This window comes from Pinus tabuliformis, chromosome 8 (genome assembly GCF_031772625.1).
Source record: "Pinus tabuliformis cultivar Carrire ecotype Pingquan chromosome 8, CPIR1, whole genome shotgun sequence".
NCBI lineage: Eukaryota > Viridiplantae > Streptophyta > Pinopsida > Pinales > Pinaceae > Pinus > Pinus tabuliformis.
The window spans coordinates 1412820182-1412835446 of NC_142294.1; the positions used below are offsets into that span (position 1 = coordinate 1412820182).

At 34.6% G+C, this 15265-nt stretch overlaps 1 protein-coding gene and 2 pseudogenes across 2 annotated transcripts; all 3 read left to right on the plus strand.

Annotated features, from left to right (window-relative positions):
• Positions 1-3649: 3649 nt before the first annotated feature.
• On the plus strand, positions 3650-4414 carry LOC149240874 (LEAF RUST 10 DISEASE-RESISTANCE LOCUS RECEPTOR-LIKE PROTEIN KINASE-like 1.5). The gene has a single exon (XM_089370340.1). The coding sequence runs from the start codon at positions 3650-3652 to the stop codon at positions 4412-4414; it is 765 nt and encodes a 254-aa protein (XP_089226466.1).
• A 47-nt stretch (positions 4415-4461) lies between these two features.
• LOC149240875 (rust resistance kinase Lr10 pseudogene) lies at positions 4462-5994 on the plus strand (annotated as a pseudogene). The gene is made up of 2 exons (XR_016245564.1): positions 4462-4594; positions 4717-5994. The product of XR_016245564.1 is annotated as a rust resistance kinase Lr10 pseudogene (transcript).
• Positions 5995-9022: 3028 nt separating this feature from the next.
• LOC149240876 (rust resistance kinase Lr10 pseudogene) lies at positions 9023-9790 on the plus strand (annotated as a pseudogene).
• Positions 9791-15265: the final 5475 nt, after the last annotated feature.

The window sequence follows — 15265 nt, forward strand, 5'->3', positions numbered from 1 at the left end:
GCCCATTGTCCCAAGTGGGTCCCAGACAATTAGGTAGGATGTCTGCCATTGCCCCATGTTTCTTCATTGCAAACGGTACAGTTAAAATCTCCACCAATAATCAGAGAATCGATTTCAAGTAATTCAGAGGTTAAAAGATTATTCCAAAATGGGAATCATTGCTTATATGGTGCATATATATTTTATATATTAATCGGGCCTAAAGATCCACAGATGTGAGCCAGAACAAGAATACCAGCGAAGCATTGAAATGCAGCTGTCCTTATCCATTTAGGATCCCACAAAACCGCTAAACCCCCATACATGCCCACAGCATTTGAAGAAACCATATGCCACGTTGGAAGCATCCCCCTGAAATATGTGATAGATTGTTGATTGTCATGCATGGTTTCCTGTGTAAGAAGCATTTTCGATTTGGATTAGATAAAAAGGTTTTTAAGGGCCAAAAATATAGAGTCTACACCAAGGCCCCGAATGTTCATAGATATGATGTCAATCATTTTGGGATATCATTAGGCTAGCTTGCTCTAAGAGGCCTCATGTCAGAGATACCTTCTGCAGCAATTTCCAAAATATCTTCAAAGGTATCTTCAGAGATATCTTCAAATCAATTTCCTACCAAAATCAACCCGACCACCAAAATTGTCATTTTTATTATTCAGAAGATAATTTCTGAAAATCAAAACATTCTTTTTATTGCCAAGATGGAACCCTATCTCTGCTTGTCATGATGGAATTATATGTTCCTCGTTTTCTTCCTTACCATCCTCGAAGCGTCTTCTTCCTTATCGTTACTGTTGTGCATCTCTAATCCGCTCGACGCGTCTTCTTCCTTATCATTACTGCCTGCTGTGCATCTCTAATCCGTTGCTCCTTATGTTTGGACGTGCAATATGAGTATTGCCTAAATACTAGTCATGGGGAACCAGGATTATCACGCATCTTTTCAAATCAACTGTGTGCAGAAGTCTAGTTATCTATTGAGATTCATAGTGGCAGTTACACAATACTAAGGTTATTTTCCAAAAACTAGGACAATACACAAACTTAAATTATAAGCAACAAAACAAAGATAACACTTAAAGTAAGATAAGTTATTAGAATAGGAAAAATCCTGCAGATACAAACTTCTCTACAAGAACTAAACAAAGCAATTAACAATATTTAACTAGGATACTATTTCTTTCTTTATATATATATATATATATATATTTTGGAAATTTTGGATATTGTTGGAGAAAGAAAGCCAGTCTCTCTCTTATCTTTTTCTAAAAGAAAAGTGAGGAGGATAACAACTATTATGCCTACCACTAAAGCTAAATAATTTATTATGAGTTTCATAAGATAAATATTTAAAGTTTTATCTGAAATATTTGTATTTTAATTTTTTTGTTTTGTTTGCTAAGTTGTATGAGTAGTGAGATCATTGCACACTTAATCTTTGGCTTCAGAAACCTTTATTTAGGGGTATCTATCTCGTCAAAATCCTTCACACCGGCTAGGCCACTCTTGCCCTTAACATGGTTAGATTTTTTCCCACTGAGTTTCAAACCTGTGACCATGATGTCAAGAAGTGCTTTGATAGTACACCCATCACCATCTATTATACACCAAATGAACTTTTTTTGAATTTAACATTAAAAAATAAATTTTAAATTTTTACATTAATATTAAATATGTTAGATCTGAGACTTTTGTGATCTATATAGTAGATAAATGCCTTTTGGATTAATCACATCATTAGAATACATTTCGAACTAACTAATGTAGTTCATGATCAAGACAAAGTAGAAAAAATCATATAATTTTCATAAATAAATAACAAAGATGCATCATTACTAAAAATTTACAATTAAAATTAAATTTTAAAATCATTAACTATATATTAAAATTTAAAAATATTTCTTTTTATTAATTTCAGAAAATTTACAACATTATAAATTATAAATTATATTTAATATATATATATATATATATATAGATATATATATTTCACTGGTATGTTTTTATAAAATATTTTTGATACTAAACATGTAAATGTTTTAATGATATTAGTTGAATCAAGGTCGGTCACGAACATTTAAATTTATAGATGCTACACGAACGATTTTTTTATATAGGGCCATCGACTCACCCTAACCGAATACGATTCGAGAGGTTTCCAGTATTAGTTTTGTGGGGCATAACCCACAGACTTCCAGAACCGACAAAGGGTTCGAAATGAACAGATTCTTGATTCTATTTTGTTATTATATATATCATCATTAATAATAATAAAATATAGTTATAGTATATAAATATGGAAATATATTTCATATGTATTTATCATATATATATTTTTAATATTTTATCAGTTTATATTTTTATAGATGTTTTCTTTTTTATATATTTTGTTTCATGTAAATTATATTATTTTTGTTTTTAGTAAAAAATAATTAACTTTTAATTAATTATAAAAATTTTAAATAGTTTTTATAAAGCGTAATAATATATTAAATTTTGATATTTTAAAAATTAAAAATAGATTTTGAAATTTTTTAAATATAAATTTTTATTTTTCTATTGATTCATATAACTGAAGTGATTAATTTTATAAGGTTACAAATAATTTATATATATATATATATATATATATATATATATATATATATATAACCTATGTCTATTATAATAGACATATCAATATCAATATTTACTATTTATCAAATTTCAATAATTCAAATCTCAATAATTATGAATAACCTCAATGATTATGAATATTTTATTTTTATGTATGAAAAAGTTTTTGGAAGTTTCTATTTAAAGTATTTGATGAAAAAATAAACATAGAATGCTTGATGAGATATTCAAAGTACTTTCCAGCTGTTGTTAAGTTCAATATAAATGGGTATCAAAGTAGTTTCAATCAAGTGTTGCCACTAAATCACCATTAAACCAAATATTAATAATAATTTACTCTCAATGACATATATGATATTATATTATACAGTTTGAGTGAGCCTATGGTTAAAAGCATGTGTTTCCTCTTGAAAAATTAGAAAATCAAAACTAGAAAAAATAAAATATGTATGCCTTCTTAAACTTAACACCAATAAAAATAAATCCCATCTCCCTTAATTCTCAATTACTTTTTACATAAAAAAAACATCATTTACTTTATTTTTGCACGTACTAAAGAGCAAAACCCAAATTACGCTTATATTTTATTTCATATTTCCTAAGTGGCGCTTTCTCTTATGCTTCCTGCCACCACAACTACTTTCATGGTAGACATGATTTCTGGAAGGACGTTTTAGTCCTAAATCACAACTACTTTCATGGTAGACATGATTTCTGGAAGGGCGTTTTAGTCCTAAATCATTTGATTTATAGAAAAAAATGAGGTGCGTGGATGAGTGGGTCATCTATTGTGTGGAGAGTCACATTGCCCGTCCTTCCACGAAAATTGATATGGTTGACAATTATAACATTAAAATTTGAGAATTCCAAGAACCCTAAACTTATCTGTCCACGTGATTAATACTTGACCCCGCCTCTTCATCATCATTTTTATTTCTGAAATTCCCAACAACGACACCTCTGCGCCCCACTCTGTTACGTTGATCATTTTTTTACTCCTCAAGATCGAACCCTATCTCTGTCTCTCGCCATGGAAGTATATGCTCCTCGCTATCTTCTTTCCCCTCGTCAACCCCTCTTCTTCCTTATCCTGGCTGCCTGCTGGGCCTCTCTAATTCGCTGCTCGTTATGCTTCGACGCGCAATATGAGTATTGCTTAAATGCTAGGAATTGTGGGATCATGAATATAACGTATCCTTTTGGCGCAGGAAAGCGTGGATGCGGTCACCCTTCCTTTCAAATCAACTGTATGCAGAACGCAACTCCAGTTATCGAAATTCATGGCCGGAGTTACACAATACTGAGGAGGTACTCTGCTCTCGTGTTCCTTATTGTCAGGGGAGAGAACTGCAATTCTTTCAATGGTCCCTTTAATAATCTTCAGATACAGTTATCAGAACATGGAAACGCCTCCTGCTACATTTCGGGTAAAGAGAACCGGACCCTAGATGTGTACAAGTGCATTCGATTCCAAGAACCGGACCCTTTTCAAGATGCATTCGATTCCACAGGAGGGCGGCTCTGGAAATGTAATGCTACCGTCTATTACGATTTCTACAGCTCAGGGTATTCGATTCGGGGATGTTCTATGGAACAAGTAGAAGTTGAAGTCGGAATAGCAGAATGCGTTTCCAATGATAGACAGAGAGACAAAGTCTGCAGATCATGTGAAGCAAGTGGGGGGATATGTGGTTACAACATTTCGGACTCAAGATCGCCTTTCCTCTGCTACTGCAAGGACGGACCCCGTACACACAAATGTCCCGGCCACGGTAAGCTCTTTTTTATGACGTAATGAATTTATTCTGTGAGCTCAAGCAATCAGGCTATTGTAGGTAAAAGTATCAGTCGTTGCGCACTTGGCTCAAAACATCGAATATTATTTTATGTATATGTGGATCCTTCCCATTCCGTGATAGTTGTTATGGCTACCTTGCAGGTCCTTCAAACAAGTCAGCCATTATAATAATAATAGGTAAATTACAAGTTTTCTTCCAGGTTTCTCCTCTTTACCCCACGCAGAATTGGTTTCTATTATCCTCCTCTTCTGCGTGTGACCAATATCATATTATTCATACATCAATCTCTTCATTCCAGGAGGAGCAGCGTTCACAGCAGTAGCATTAGTACTGTTCTTCACGTTTTATGTGAAGAAAAGGCATCCTCCTCCTGGTAGCTCCGCTTCAAAAGTGGAGAAATTCCTCAAGGAATATGCTTATGAAATGCCAACGAGATATTCATTCTCTCACCTCAAGAAGATCACAAACAACTTTGCAGAAAAGTTGGGAGAAGGAGGTTATGGTGTGGTCTATAAAGGAAAGCTCAGTTCCAACGAAGCTCCAGTGGCCGTTAAGATTCTTGACAGGCGTAGACACAGTGAGGTCCAATTCATGAATGAAGTGGGCACCATTGGACGGGTCCATCATGTTAATTTGGTTAAGCTGTTGGGGTATTGTTTCGAAAGCCCTATAAGCGCACTGGTATACGAGTACATGCTCAATGGTTCTCTCGATAAGTTTCTGTTTGCCAGAAAAGAGCGCGGGCAGCTATTAAGGTGGGGACAATTGCATTCCATTGCTTTGGGTTCGGCTCGTGGAATTGCATATCTACATCAAGATTGCGAGAAGCGCATCATACACTTCGACATCAAGCCTCACAACATCTTGTTGAACGCAGACTTCGCCCCAAAAGTGTCTGATTTTGGCCTGGCAGTACTTTGTGGAAAGGAAGACGACCATATATCAATGACGGCAGGGAGAGGGACTCTAGGATATGTCGCGCCAGAGGTGTGTGACAGTGATATGGGACCTGTTACTGATAAATCCGATGTTTATAGTTTCGGTATGCTGTTACTAGAGATTGCTGGGGGTAGAAAGAATATTGACTTTAGGGTGAGTCGTTCGAGTCAGCAGTACTTTCCTGAGTGGGCTTTCAAGATGCTTCAGAATGAGAAGTTGCAGATGAGATCGCGAGGTGAAATAGAAGGAGAACTTGAAGCAGAAGTGGAGGAGAAGGGCAGGAAGCTGATGACTAAAGTTGGGTTGTGGTGCATTCAACACCAATCCAGGGATCGTCCATGTATGAGTAGGGTTGTTCAAATGTTAGAGGGAAATGGAGACGACGTGGACAACCCTCCCACTCCCTTCAATTCCTCCTCGTCTCCTCCTTAAATACCATTAGTGTCTTCTACTCAAAACATTTCTTCAGTCAGTCGCTCCTGATATCGATGTCTATGTGGGACTAGCTTAGAATTTATGCACTAACTACCACTTAATTTCATATTCATTTTTAAATAAAGTTCTTATGTTACGAACTTTTGTAGGATTCCGCTGTAGAATGCTTGCAAAAATGGTTATGTTATTATTAATGGTTCATATTCATGTTTTGTTCCAATAAAACAAGTCATCTTTTGATGGCACCCCTTCCCTTAACTTTAATTTATGTGACAAATGTTATTCGGAGATTTTTGATCTGTTTGTGAGTTTGGGTAAGCGAAGCAAAACGAATTATCTATTTACTTTGGTTGTCTTTCCAAACCAAATTTCATCATTGATTTTGATATATTTAAATTTAAAGTTTCTGTTGAAAGAATTTTTGGCTTAATCTTGATGTATATGAAACATGCAACACATCAATCGAGATAAACATTAGGCTTCTAAATCTATTTTTCCCTTCTTTTTTTTTTTTGTCGTTGTTTATTTCACATTAGACTGGATATCTTGTGCACATTTGGTTGGGTTGTAAGATTGTTCGTATTATATAAAAATAGTTAAAGTTCTCTAAATTGTATTTTTTTAAATTTAATTTACATTATTTATATTAATAATTTATATTTAAATTATTTTACACTATTTACGACAGATGTTTATATATCAAATTATATATGTAATTATGTTTGGTTGGACAATGCATAAATTATATACATAATTATGTAATGAATTATAACTGTAATTATTTTTTTGGGAAACCAACCAGTATGTTCGCTAGAGGATAGAATGCAACAAATATTAATAGTTTTTACATAAATTATTTTACATTATTTTTATTTTATTAATATAAATTTGTTATAATAATTGGTTTTGAAATAAAGTAAAAATATATAGATATAAAATGGTATAGTTATATAAGTATTAAAAGTAGGTTAAATATAGGGCTATTTCCTATTACATTAGCACTTAAATATTTTATACGGCACAAACAATGTCAAAGATACGGTCATCTTGATAAATAGTGTTGATTTTTTAAAAAATTGGAGAGAAATACGCTAAAACAATATTTGGAAGCAAAAATTGGACCGAAAAACTAATCACAGGGATTTGTTGTAGTGATGAGTCACTTGCTATCCCTTCAATTTCATAGGTGATCATCTCTTGGTGGTAACCTGGATGCGTGTTACAAATTGAATTGCAACTATGTTGGAATTTTTCGTTGTTGTGTTTGTTTATATATATATATATATATATATATATATATATATATATATACACTAAGAGGTCTTGTTATAGAATTGCATGTTTAAGCTATTTTAACATGTAAATTTTTTAACACTATTAGATGAATCGACAAATATCGTTGCTTGATAACATCATTTTAGTGCATCTGCCCTGATTTCTAGTATAATTTAGTTTGATATATTAAAAAAAATAGGTGTTTTGGACTTTTTGATTGGAATTGAACATTTTTATTTTCCGTTACTTTTGATATTAGATGTTAAAAATGAATTTTTGACAATTGAGTACCTAAAAAAGTCATTGGGGCACTCATGTTTTGGAGAGTTTACAACTCAAACTTGTGATTCCAATAAATTATTGCTAAATTTTGAGTAAATTAGACAAGAAAAATATGTCTTATAACCTTTCAAAATAGCAGATAGACTACGACAAAGAAAAAGATGTTGTCTAAATATTATACATTTGGGACATTTTGTTTCGAATTTGATGAGATTTTTTTTTGTTTAAATCTCAACCTTTGTTTAAAATGAGTTTTTGACTGCATATATGGATTCTATGTCCTAAACATTTCCTTACAACGCAAACTTCTAATTCTAGTAAATCCTTGTTGGATTCTAAGCAAAATAGATGAGAAAATATGTTGAAAAACCTTTCGAAACATATAATAGATTGACTGTGATAACGAAAAAGGCATTATCTAAACATTATATACTTTGGAGGTTTTGGCGATAATTGGCTGACTTTTTTTTAATTTAAATTGTAACCTTAGTTTTTTAAAATGATATTTTGACTATATATTTGGTTTCGGAACTCGAAAAAATCCCTAGGGCACTTAGACTATGGAGAGTTTACAACTGAAACTTGTGATTCCAATAAATCCCTCCAAGATTTAGAGCATAATTGACTAAAAATTATGCTAGAAAACTTTTCAAAACATATAATAGATACACAATGGAAAAGAAAAAGACATTTAAACATTATACATTTTGGAGTTTCTGTTAAATATGTTTAAATGTTCATCTTCGTTGTTTAAAATGAGTTTTTGACTACATTTATTGAATCAACACCCTGAATAATCCATGGGGCACTGAGATTGTGGAGAGTTTACAAGTCAAACTTGTGATTCTAATAAATACTTGCTAGATTATCAGTAAATCAGACTAGAAGAAATGCTAAAAAATGAGTAAATACGATTTCTACAACTTAGGGTATTTGATTCGGGGATGTTCTATGAAATAAATAGTTGTTGAGATCAAAATAGAAAACTACACACAAAGCACTGATCGCAAAAGCATAAAAATAATAAACAAGCAGTTGAGATCGGAATAGCACGCTACATTTCCAGAGATACAAAGAGAGATAAAGATTGCAAATCATGTGCAGCAAGTGGAGGGATATGTGCTTACAACATTTTGGACTCCAACATCGCCTTTCCTCTACTACTGCAAGGATGGACCCCATACAGACAAATGTCCCGACCATGGTAAGCTCTTTTTTATGACGTAATGAATTTATTTTGTGACCTCAAGCAATCAAGCTATTGTAGGTAAAAGTATCAGTCGTTGTGCACTTGGCTCAAAACATCGAATATTATTTTATGTATATGTGGATCCTTCCCATTCCGTGATAGTTGTTATGGCTACCTTGCAGGTCCTTCAAACAAGTCAGCTATTATAATAATAATAATAGGTAAATTACAATTTTTCTTCCAGGTTTCTCCTCTTTACCCCACGCAGAATTGGTTTCTATTATCCTCCTCTTCTGGGTGTGACCAATATCATATTATTCATACATCAATCTTTTCATTCCACCGCAGGTTGCTCGGTAGGAGGAGCAGCGTTCACAGCAGTAGCACTAGTACTCTTCTTCACGTTTTATGTAAGAAAAGGCATCCTCCTCCTAGTAGCTCCACTTGAAAAGTGGAGAAATTCCTCAATGAATATGCTTATTAAATGCCAACGAGATATTCATTCTCTCACCTGAAGAATATCACAAACAACTTTGTAGAAAAGTTGGGAGAAGGAGGTTATGGTGTGGTCTATAAAGGAAAGCTCAGTTCCAACGAAGCTCCAGTGGCAGTTAAGATTCTTGACAAGCATAGAAACAGTGAGGTTCAATTCATGAATGAAGTGGCCACCACTGGACGGGTCCATCATATCAGTTTGGTTAAGTTTTTGGGGTATTGTTTTGAAAGCCCTACAAGCACACTGGTATATGAGTACACGGTCAATGGATCTCTCGATAAGTTTCTGTTTGCCAAAGAAAAACATGGGCAGGTATTAAGGTGGGGACAATTGCATTCCATTGCTTTGGGTTCGGTTCATGGAATTGCATATCTACATCAAGATTGCGAGAAGCGCATCATACACTTCGACATCAAGCCTCACAATATCTTGCTGAACGCTGACTTCACGCCAAAAGTTTCTAATTTTGGTCTGGCAATGCTTTGTGGAAAGGAAGACGACCATATATCAATGACAGTGGGGAGAGGAATGCTAGGATATGTTGCGCCAGAGATGTGTTACAGTAATATGGGGCATGTTACTGATAAATCTGATGTTTATAATTTTGGTATGCTCTTGCTAGAGATTGTTGGGGGTAGAAAGAATATTGACTTTAGGTTGAGTCGTTTGAGTTGGCTGTACTTTCCTGAGTGGGCTTTCAAGATGCTTCAGAATGAGGTGTTAAAAAAAGATAATTATTTCTACATGAGGATTTAGATAAAAATAGAGAGTTTAACTGAGTGATTGCATGATTGAGTGTTTGAGTGTTGAGTCAAGTGAGTTGAGTGATAGACTATTTTGAGTGTGAGATTGCATGTAGTTGCATGTCAAGATATTTTAGGCAGTTAGCTAGTTGGAAAAGGTTTAAATACCCTTGACCAGGTTCATTGTAATCATTATGTTTTGTGTGATCAATAGAAGAGCAGCAACTCATGTTTTATGTGTGAATTGTTTTTTGTCTCCTATGCCTTTCCAACAAATTGGCTTAAGATCAAGAGATTCTACAGCTGGATCATGCATGTGCGAGTAAGAAAATAGTCAGAAGTTTCTCTCCCGCTGTAGTTGAACTCATTTGGTTTGTAAACAACATAGATAGAGTATAATGAAGAAGAAGCCACAGCTTTCGTGAACACCATTGCCTGGAAAATTGATTGGTCAACAAGCAAGCAAGCTGCAGTTTCGTAGCGTGTGCCACAACTCAATACAAAGTCAACGTGTTTGAAAGTCGAAAGTGTTTGAAACTCAAAAGGCTTTAAAAGTCACGTGATCTTTTAAACCTAAGTGGGTACGATTTTGTTAAGTGGTTTTATCATACGATTTCTTTTGAAGTGATTATAAAGAGGTTTTTTTTTTAATATAAAAAGATTTTTTATATTAAAAAATAATAAAGGGTTTTATTTTATAAAGGAAAATTTTGAAGATAACCGATTTTTTTTAAAATAATCTTTGCAAAGCTTATTAAAGGAGAATTTTATTTTATTTTACTTTTTTATTTTTTTTGGTTTTTTAAATAGAGAAATTTTTGGAGAAAAATGGCTTTTTCAAATTTGCAGCCCCAGTTCCCATCGTTTATAGGGAAAGATTATGATGTGTGGGCCATTAAGATAATAACCACATTGCAGGTACATGATGTTTGGGATTATGTGAAGTTTGGGTTTTGAGAACCTATGAATGAAATAGAAGAACAAACTCTCACTAATGCAGAGAGGGAACAATGGAAGAAAGACAAGAAGAAGAATGCACATGCGTTGCAACTTATTCAACAGGGAGTGGACCTAGCAGTGTTACAGAAGATTATGACCACGTCTTCAACAAAAGTAGCATGGGATACTTTGGTGACAAACTATAAATGTATGGCCAAAGTCAATATTGTTAAGTTGCAGAATACTAGGAGAGATTTTGAAAGTCTGCAGATGAAGGAGACAAAGGACATCAATTCTTTCATGAATCGGGTCATAACTGTTGTAAATCAGTTAAATATTTATGGTGAAGATATAAAAGATCAGAGAGTGGTTGAGAAGGTCCTCCGATCTTTTTCTACCAAATTTGATGTTGTGGTAGCAACCATAGAAGAAGCCAAGGATTTGGCATCATTGACAATTGATGAGCTTATGGGATCACTTCTTTCGCATGAGACAAGGATAGACAGAAATAAGAATTCCACATTAGAGACCGCTTTCAAAAGTTAGGTTTCTATTTCAAGAGACAGAGGTCGAGGCAGAAGTAGAACGAGAGGAAGAGGATGAAGCGGAAGATATGGTGGTCTGAGAGATGACCGAGAAGATCATGAACATGCAAATGGAAGCAACTACGAAAGCTTCAACAATAATCAAAGAGTTGAGAAATCAAAGGTGAGATGTTATTACTGCAATAAATTTGGTCATTATGCTTGTGATTGCAGGAAGAAAATAGTTGATCAAGGGAACCAAAGAGCTAATGTCACTACAGAGAGTACTAACTCCATGTTCCTAGCTTGCCATACCATGCATGAACCTTCTGCTAGTGTGTGGATCTTAGACAGTGGTTGTAGTAACCACATGACAAGCAACAAGGATTTGGTTGCAAATTTCGATCAATCTGTGAAAACAGAGGTAAATTTGGGGACTGACAAGACCGTGGAAGTAGATGGAAAAGGAGTGGTCAATATTCTGACCAAGCAGGGGGAGCCGAAGACAATCTCAGAGGTATATTATGTTCCTAGTCTCAAACATAATTTGTTAAGTGTTGGTCAATTGACACAGAAAGGATACAAAGTTATCTTTCAAGGTCAAGATGTTGTTATATATGACAAGCCCCCAAGCAAGCAATTAATAACAAAGGTGCAGATGACGAAGAACAGACTCTTTCCTCTCATTTTGAATTACAGTGGTCAGGTGAGTTCTTTTACAGTTGCATGTTCTGATCATTATTGGTTATGGCACTTTCAATTTGGACACTTTCCCTTTTCTGGTTTAAGATTGTTGCAGCAGAAACAGATCGTTAGAGGATTACCTCCCATCAAAGAGCCTACTAGTACTTGTGAGTGTTACATCTTGAGTAAACAACACCATAAAAGTTTTCCAAAGGGAGTTGCATACAGAGCAAAGCAACCTCTTGAGCTAGTGCATACAGACTTGTGTGGACCTATGAGGACACAGTCGATTGGTGGAAGTTGCTACTTCCTCACTTTCATTAATGACTACAACATAAAGACTTGGGTTTATTTTTTGAAGCAGAAGCCTGAAACTTTTGCAAAGTTCAAAGAATTCAAAGCTTTAGCAGAGAACCAAAGTGATTGACAGATCAAGGTATTGAGTTCAGATCGTGGTGGAGAATATAACTCAAAGGCATTCCATGATTGCTATAAACAACATGGGATCAGAAGACAGTTTACAACCAAGTACACACCGCAGTAGAATGGTGTAGCAGAGAGAAAGAACATGACAATTATGAACATGGTAAGAAGCATGTTGAAAGGCAGAAACTTGTCTAATGAGTATTGGGCAGAAGCAGTTGCATGTGCTATTTATGTGATCAATAGATCTCCTACAAAGAGTGTGATGAACAGAGTACCAGAACAAGCATGGTCAGGTATGTATTGTAGCGTATCTCATCTCAAAGTATTTGGATATGTAGCTTATGCACATGTGCCTAAGGAGCGAAGAGACAAATTGGATGATAAAAGTGAAAAATGCATATTCATTGGTTATAGTGAGCAATCAAAAGCTTACAAATTGTATAACCCTGTCACAAAGAAGACCATAATTAGCAGAGATGTTGTGTTCAAGGAACAAGAGTCATGGAATGGAACTATAGACAAAATAGTTGATGCACAAGTGCCACTGATGGAAGAAGATGATGTAGCAGAAAAGGAGCAGCAAGAATCACAAGTGAAGACACCAAATAGAGACACACCAACAAGGACTCCAAGATTTTCAGAGATGCATGGATCCTCAAGCAGATCAACAAATCAAGATTCTCCCAGCAATCACTCAAGTGATGAATCAAGCAATGGTAAGAGAAAGATGAGAAGTTTGAAAGATATTTACAATGATTTGGATGTTAGTTCAAATTTTTCATTGTTGGCATTCCAACCTTCTTCGTTTGAAGAAACATTTAAAGATGAAAATTGGGTGCAAGCCATGGATGAAGAAATTGAAGCTATTAAAAAGAATGACACATGGAATTTGGTTGATTTACCAAAGGACAAAAATCTCATTGGTGTGAAGTGGGTGTACAAGACAAAGTTGAATGAGAAAGGTGAAATTTATAGATTTAAAGTAAGAATTTTAGGAAAAGGATTCTCACAGCAACCAAGAATAGACTTTGGAGAAATGTTTGCTCCGGTAGCCAGATTGGATACTGTAACAACAGTTCTAGCCACAACATCTCAGAACAAGTGGAAATTATATCAGATGGACATCAAATCAGCCTTCTTGAATGGAATTCTAGAAGAAGAAATTTATGTGCAGCAACCTCTAGGATACGAAGTTGAGAGTAATGAAGACAAAGTTTATAGGTTGAAGAAAGTGCTCTATGGACTGAAGCAAGTGCCTAGAGCTTGATATAGTAGAATCAACACCTACATGATTAAGAATGGATTTTGTAGAAGACACATTGAGCCTACCTTGTACACAAAGGTAAATGAGTATGCACTGATTTTGATTGTTTTCTTATATGTTGATGACATTAATTTTCGGGTGATTTTGGCATAGATGAATTTAAAGAAGCCATGATGAAAGAATTTGAGATGACAGATCTTGGTCTCATGAAATATTTTCTTGGCATAGAAGTTGAGCAATCTGAAAAAGGAATTTTTATTTTTCAAAATAAATATTCCAAAGATTTGTTGAAAATATTCAAGATGGAAAATTGCAAACCTGTCCCTACACCAGTTGCAATAGGTACAAAGTTAAGCAAGGATGATGAAGGATTAGATTTCAATCCAACTTTATTCAAAAGATTGGTTGGTAGCCTCATGTATCTCATAGATACAAGACCGGATATCATGCAAGGAGTGAGTTTGATTTCCAGATTTATGGAGACTCCAAAAGACACACATTGGAGTGTAGGAAAATGAATTCTAAGATACATAGCAGGAACTATAGATTGTGGCACAATGTATGCAAGAACAAAAAAGAAAGAATTGATTGGATACATAGATAGTGATTTTAAAGGAAATTTGGATGATAGGAAGAGCATTTCTAGTTTTGTGTTCCACCATGGTTTAGGTGTGATTTCATGGGCATCTAAGAAGTAGCCCATTGTGACACTTTCGTTTGCAGAAGTAGAATATGTAGCAGAAACATTAGTAGCATGTCAAGCAGTGTGGTTAAGAAGAGTACTTGATGGACTCAAGCAGAAACAATAAGGATCAACAACAATATATTGTGACAACACCTCAGAGATTGCACTATCCAAGAATAGTGTGATTCATCAGAAGAGCAAGCATATTGATACTAAATATCACTTTATTAGAGAACTTGTGAGAAATGGAGAAGTACACTTGAAGCCTTGTAAATCTAGTGATCAATTGGCTGATATATTTACTAAGACATTAGCACAAGATGTGTTTGAGTTTCATAGAAGAAACTTGGGTGTTGTAAGCCTAGCTGAGACATAGACCAACACTAATGTTTGAGTTGTCATGAGTCATGTTTTAGTTTAGAAGTCGTAATTAAGGGGGAGTATTAAAATAAGATAATTACTCATGCATGAGGAGTTAGATAAAAATAGAAAGTCAGTTAACTGAGTGATTGCATGATTGAGTGTTTGAGTGTTGAGTCAAGTGAGTTAAGTGATAGACTACTTTGAGTGTGAAATTGCATGTAGTTGCATGTCAAGATATTTTAGGTAGTTAGTTAGTTGGAAAAGGTTTAAATATCCTTCACCAGGTTCATTGTAATCATTATGTTTTGTGGGATCAATAGAAGAGCAGCAACTCATGTTTTATATGTGAATTGTTTTTTGTCTTCTCTGCATTTCCAACAAGTTGCAGATGAGATCGCGAAGTGAAATAAAATAATTGGAAGCAAAAAAGGAGAAGGCCAGGAAGTTGATGATTAAAGTTGGATTATGGTGCATTCAACACCAATCCAGGGATCGTCCGTCCATGTATGAGTAGGGTTGTTCAAATGTTAGAGGGAAATGGAGAAGACGTGGACCATTCTAACGAATGTTATTCAGAGAATTTGGATCTGATTGCGAGTTTGG

Coding starts and splice junctions, on each gene's coding strand:
- LOC149240874 (XM_089370340.1), top strand. CDS start 3,650: ATGGAAGTATATGCTCCTCGCTATCTTCTTTCCCCTCGTCAACCCCTC.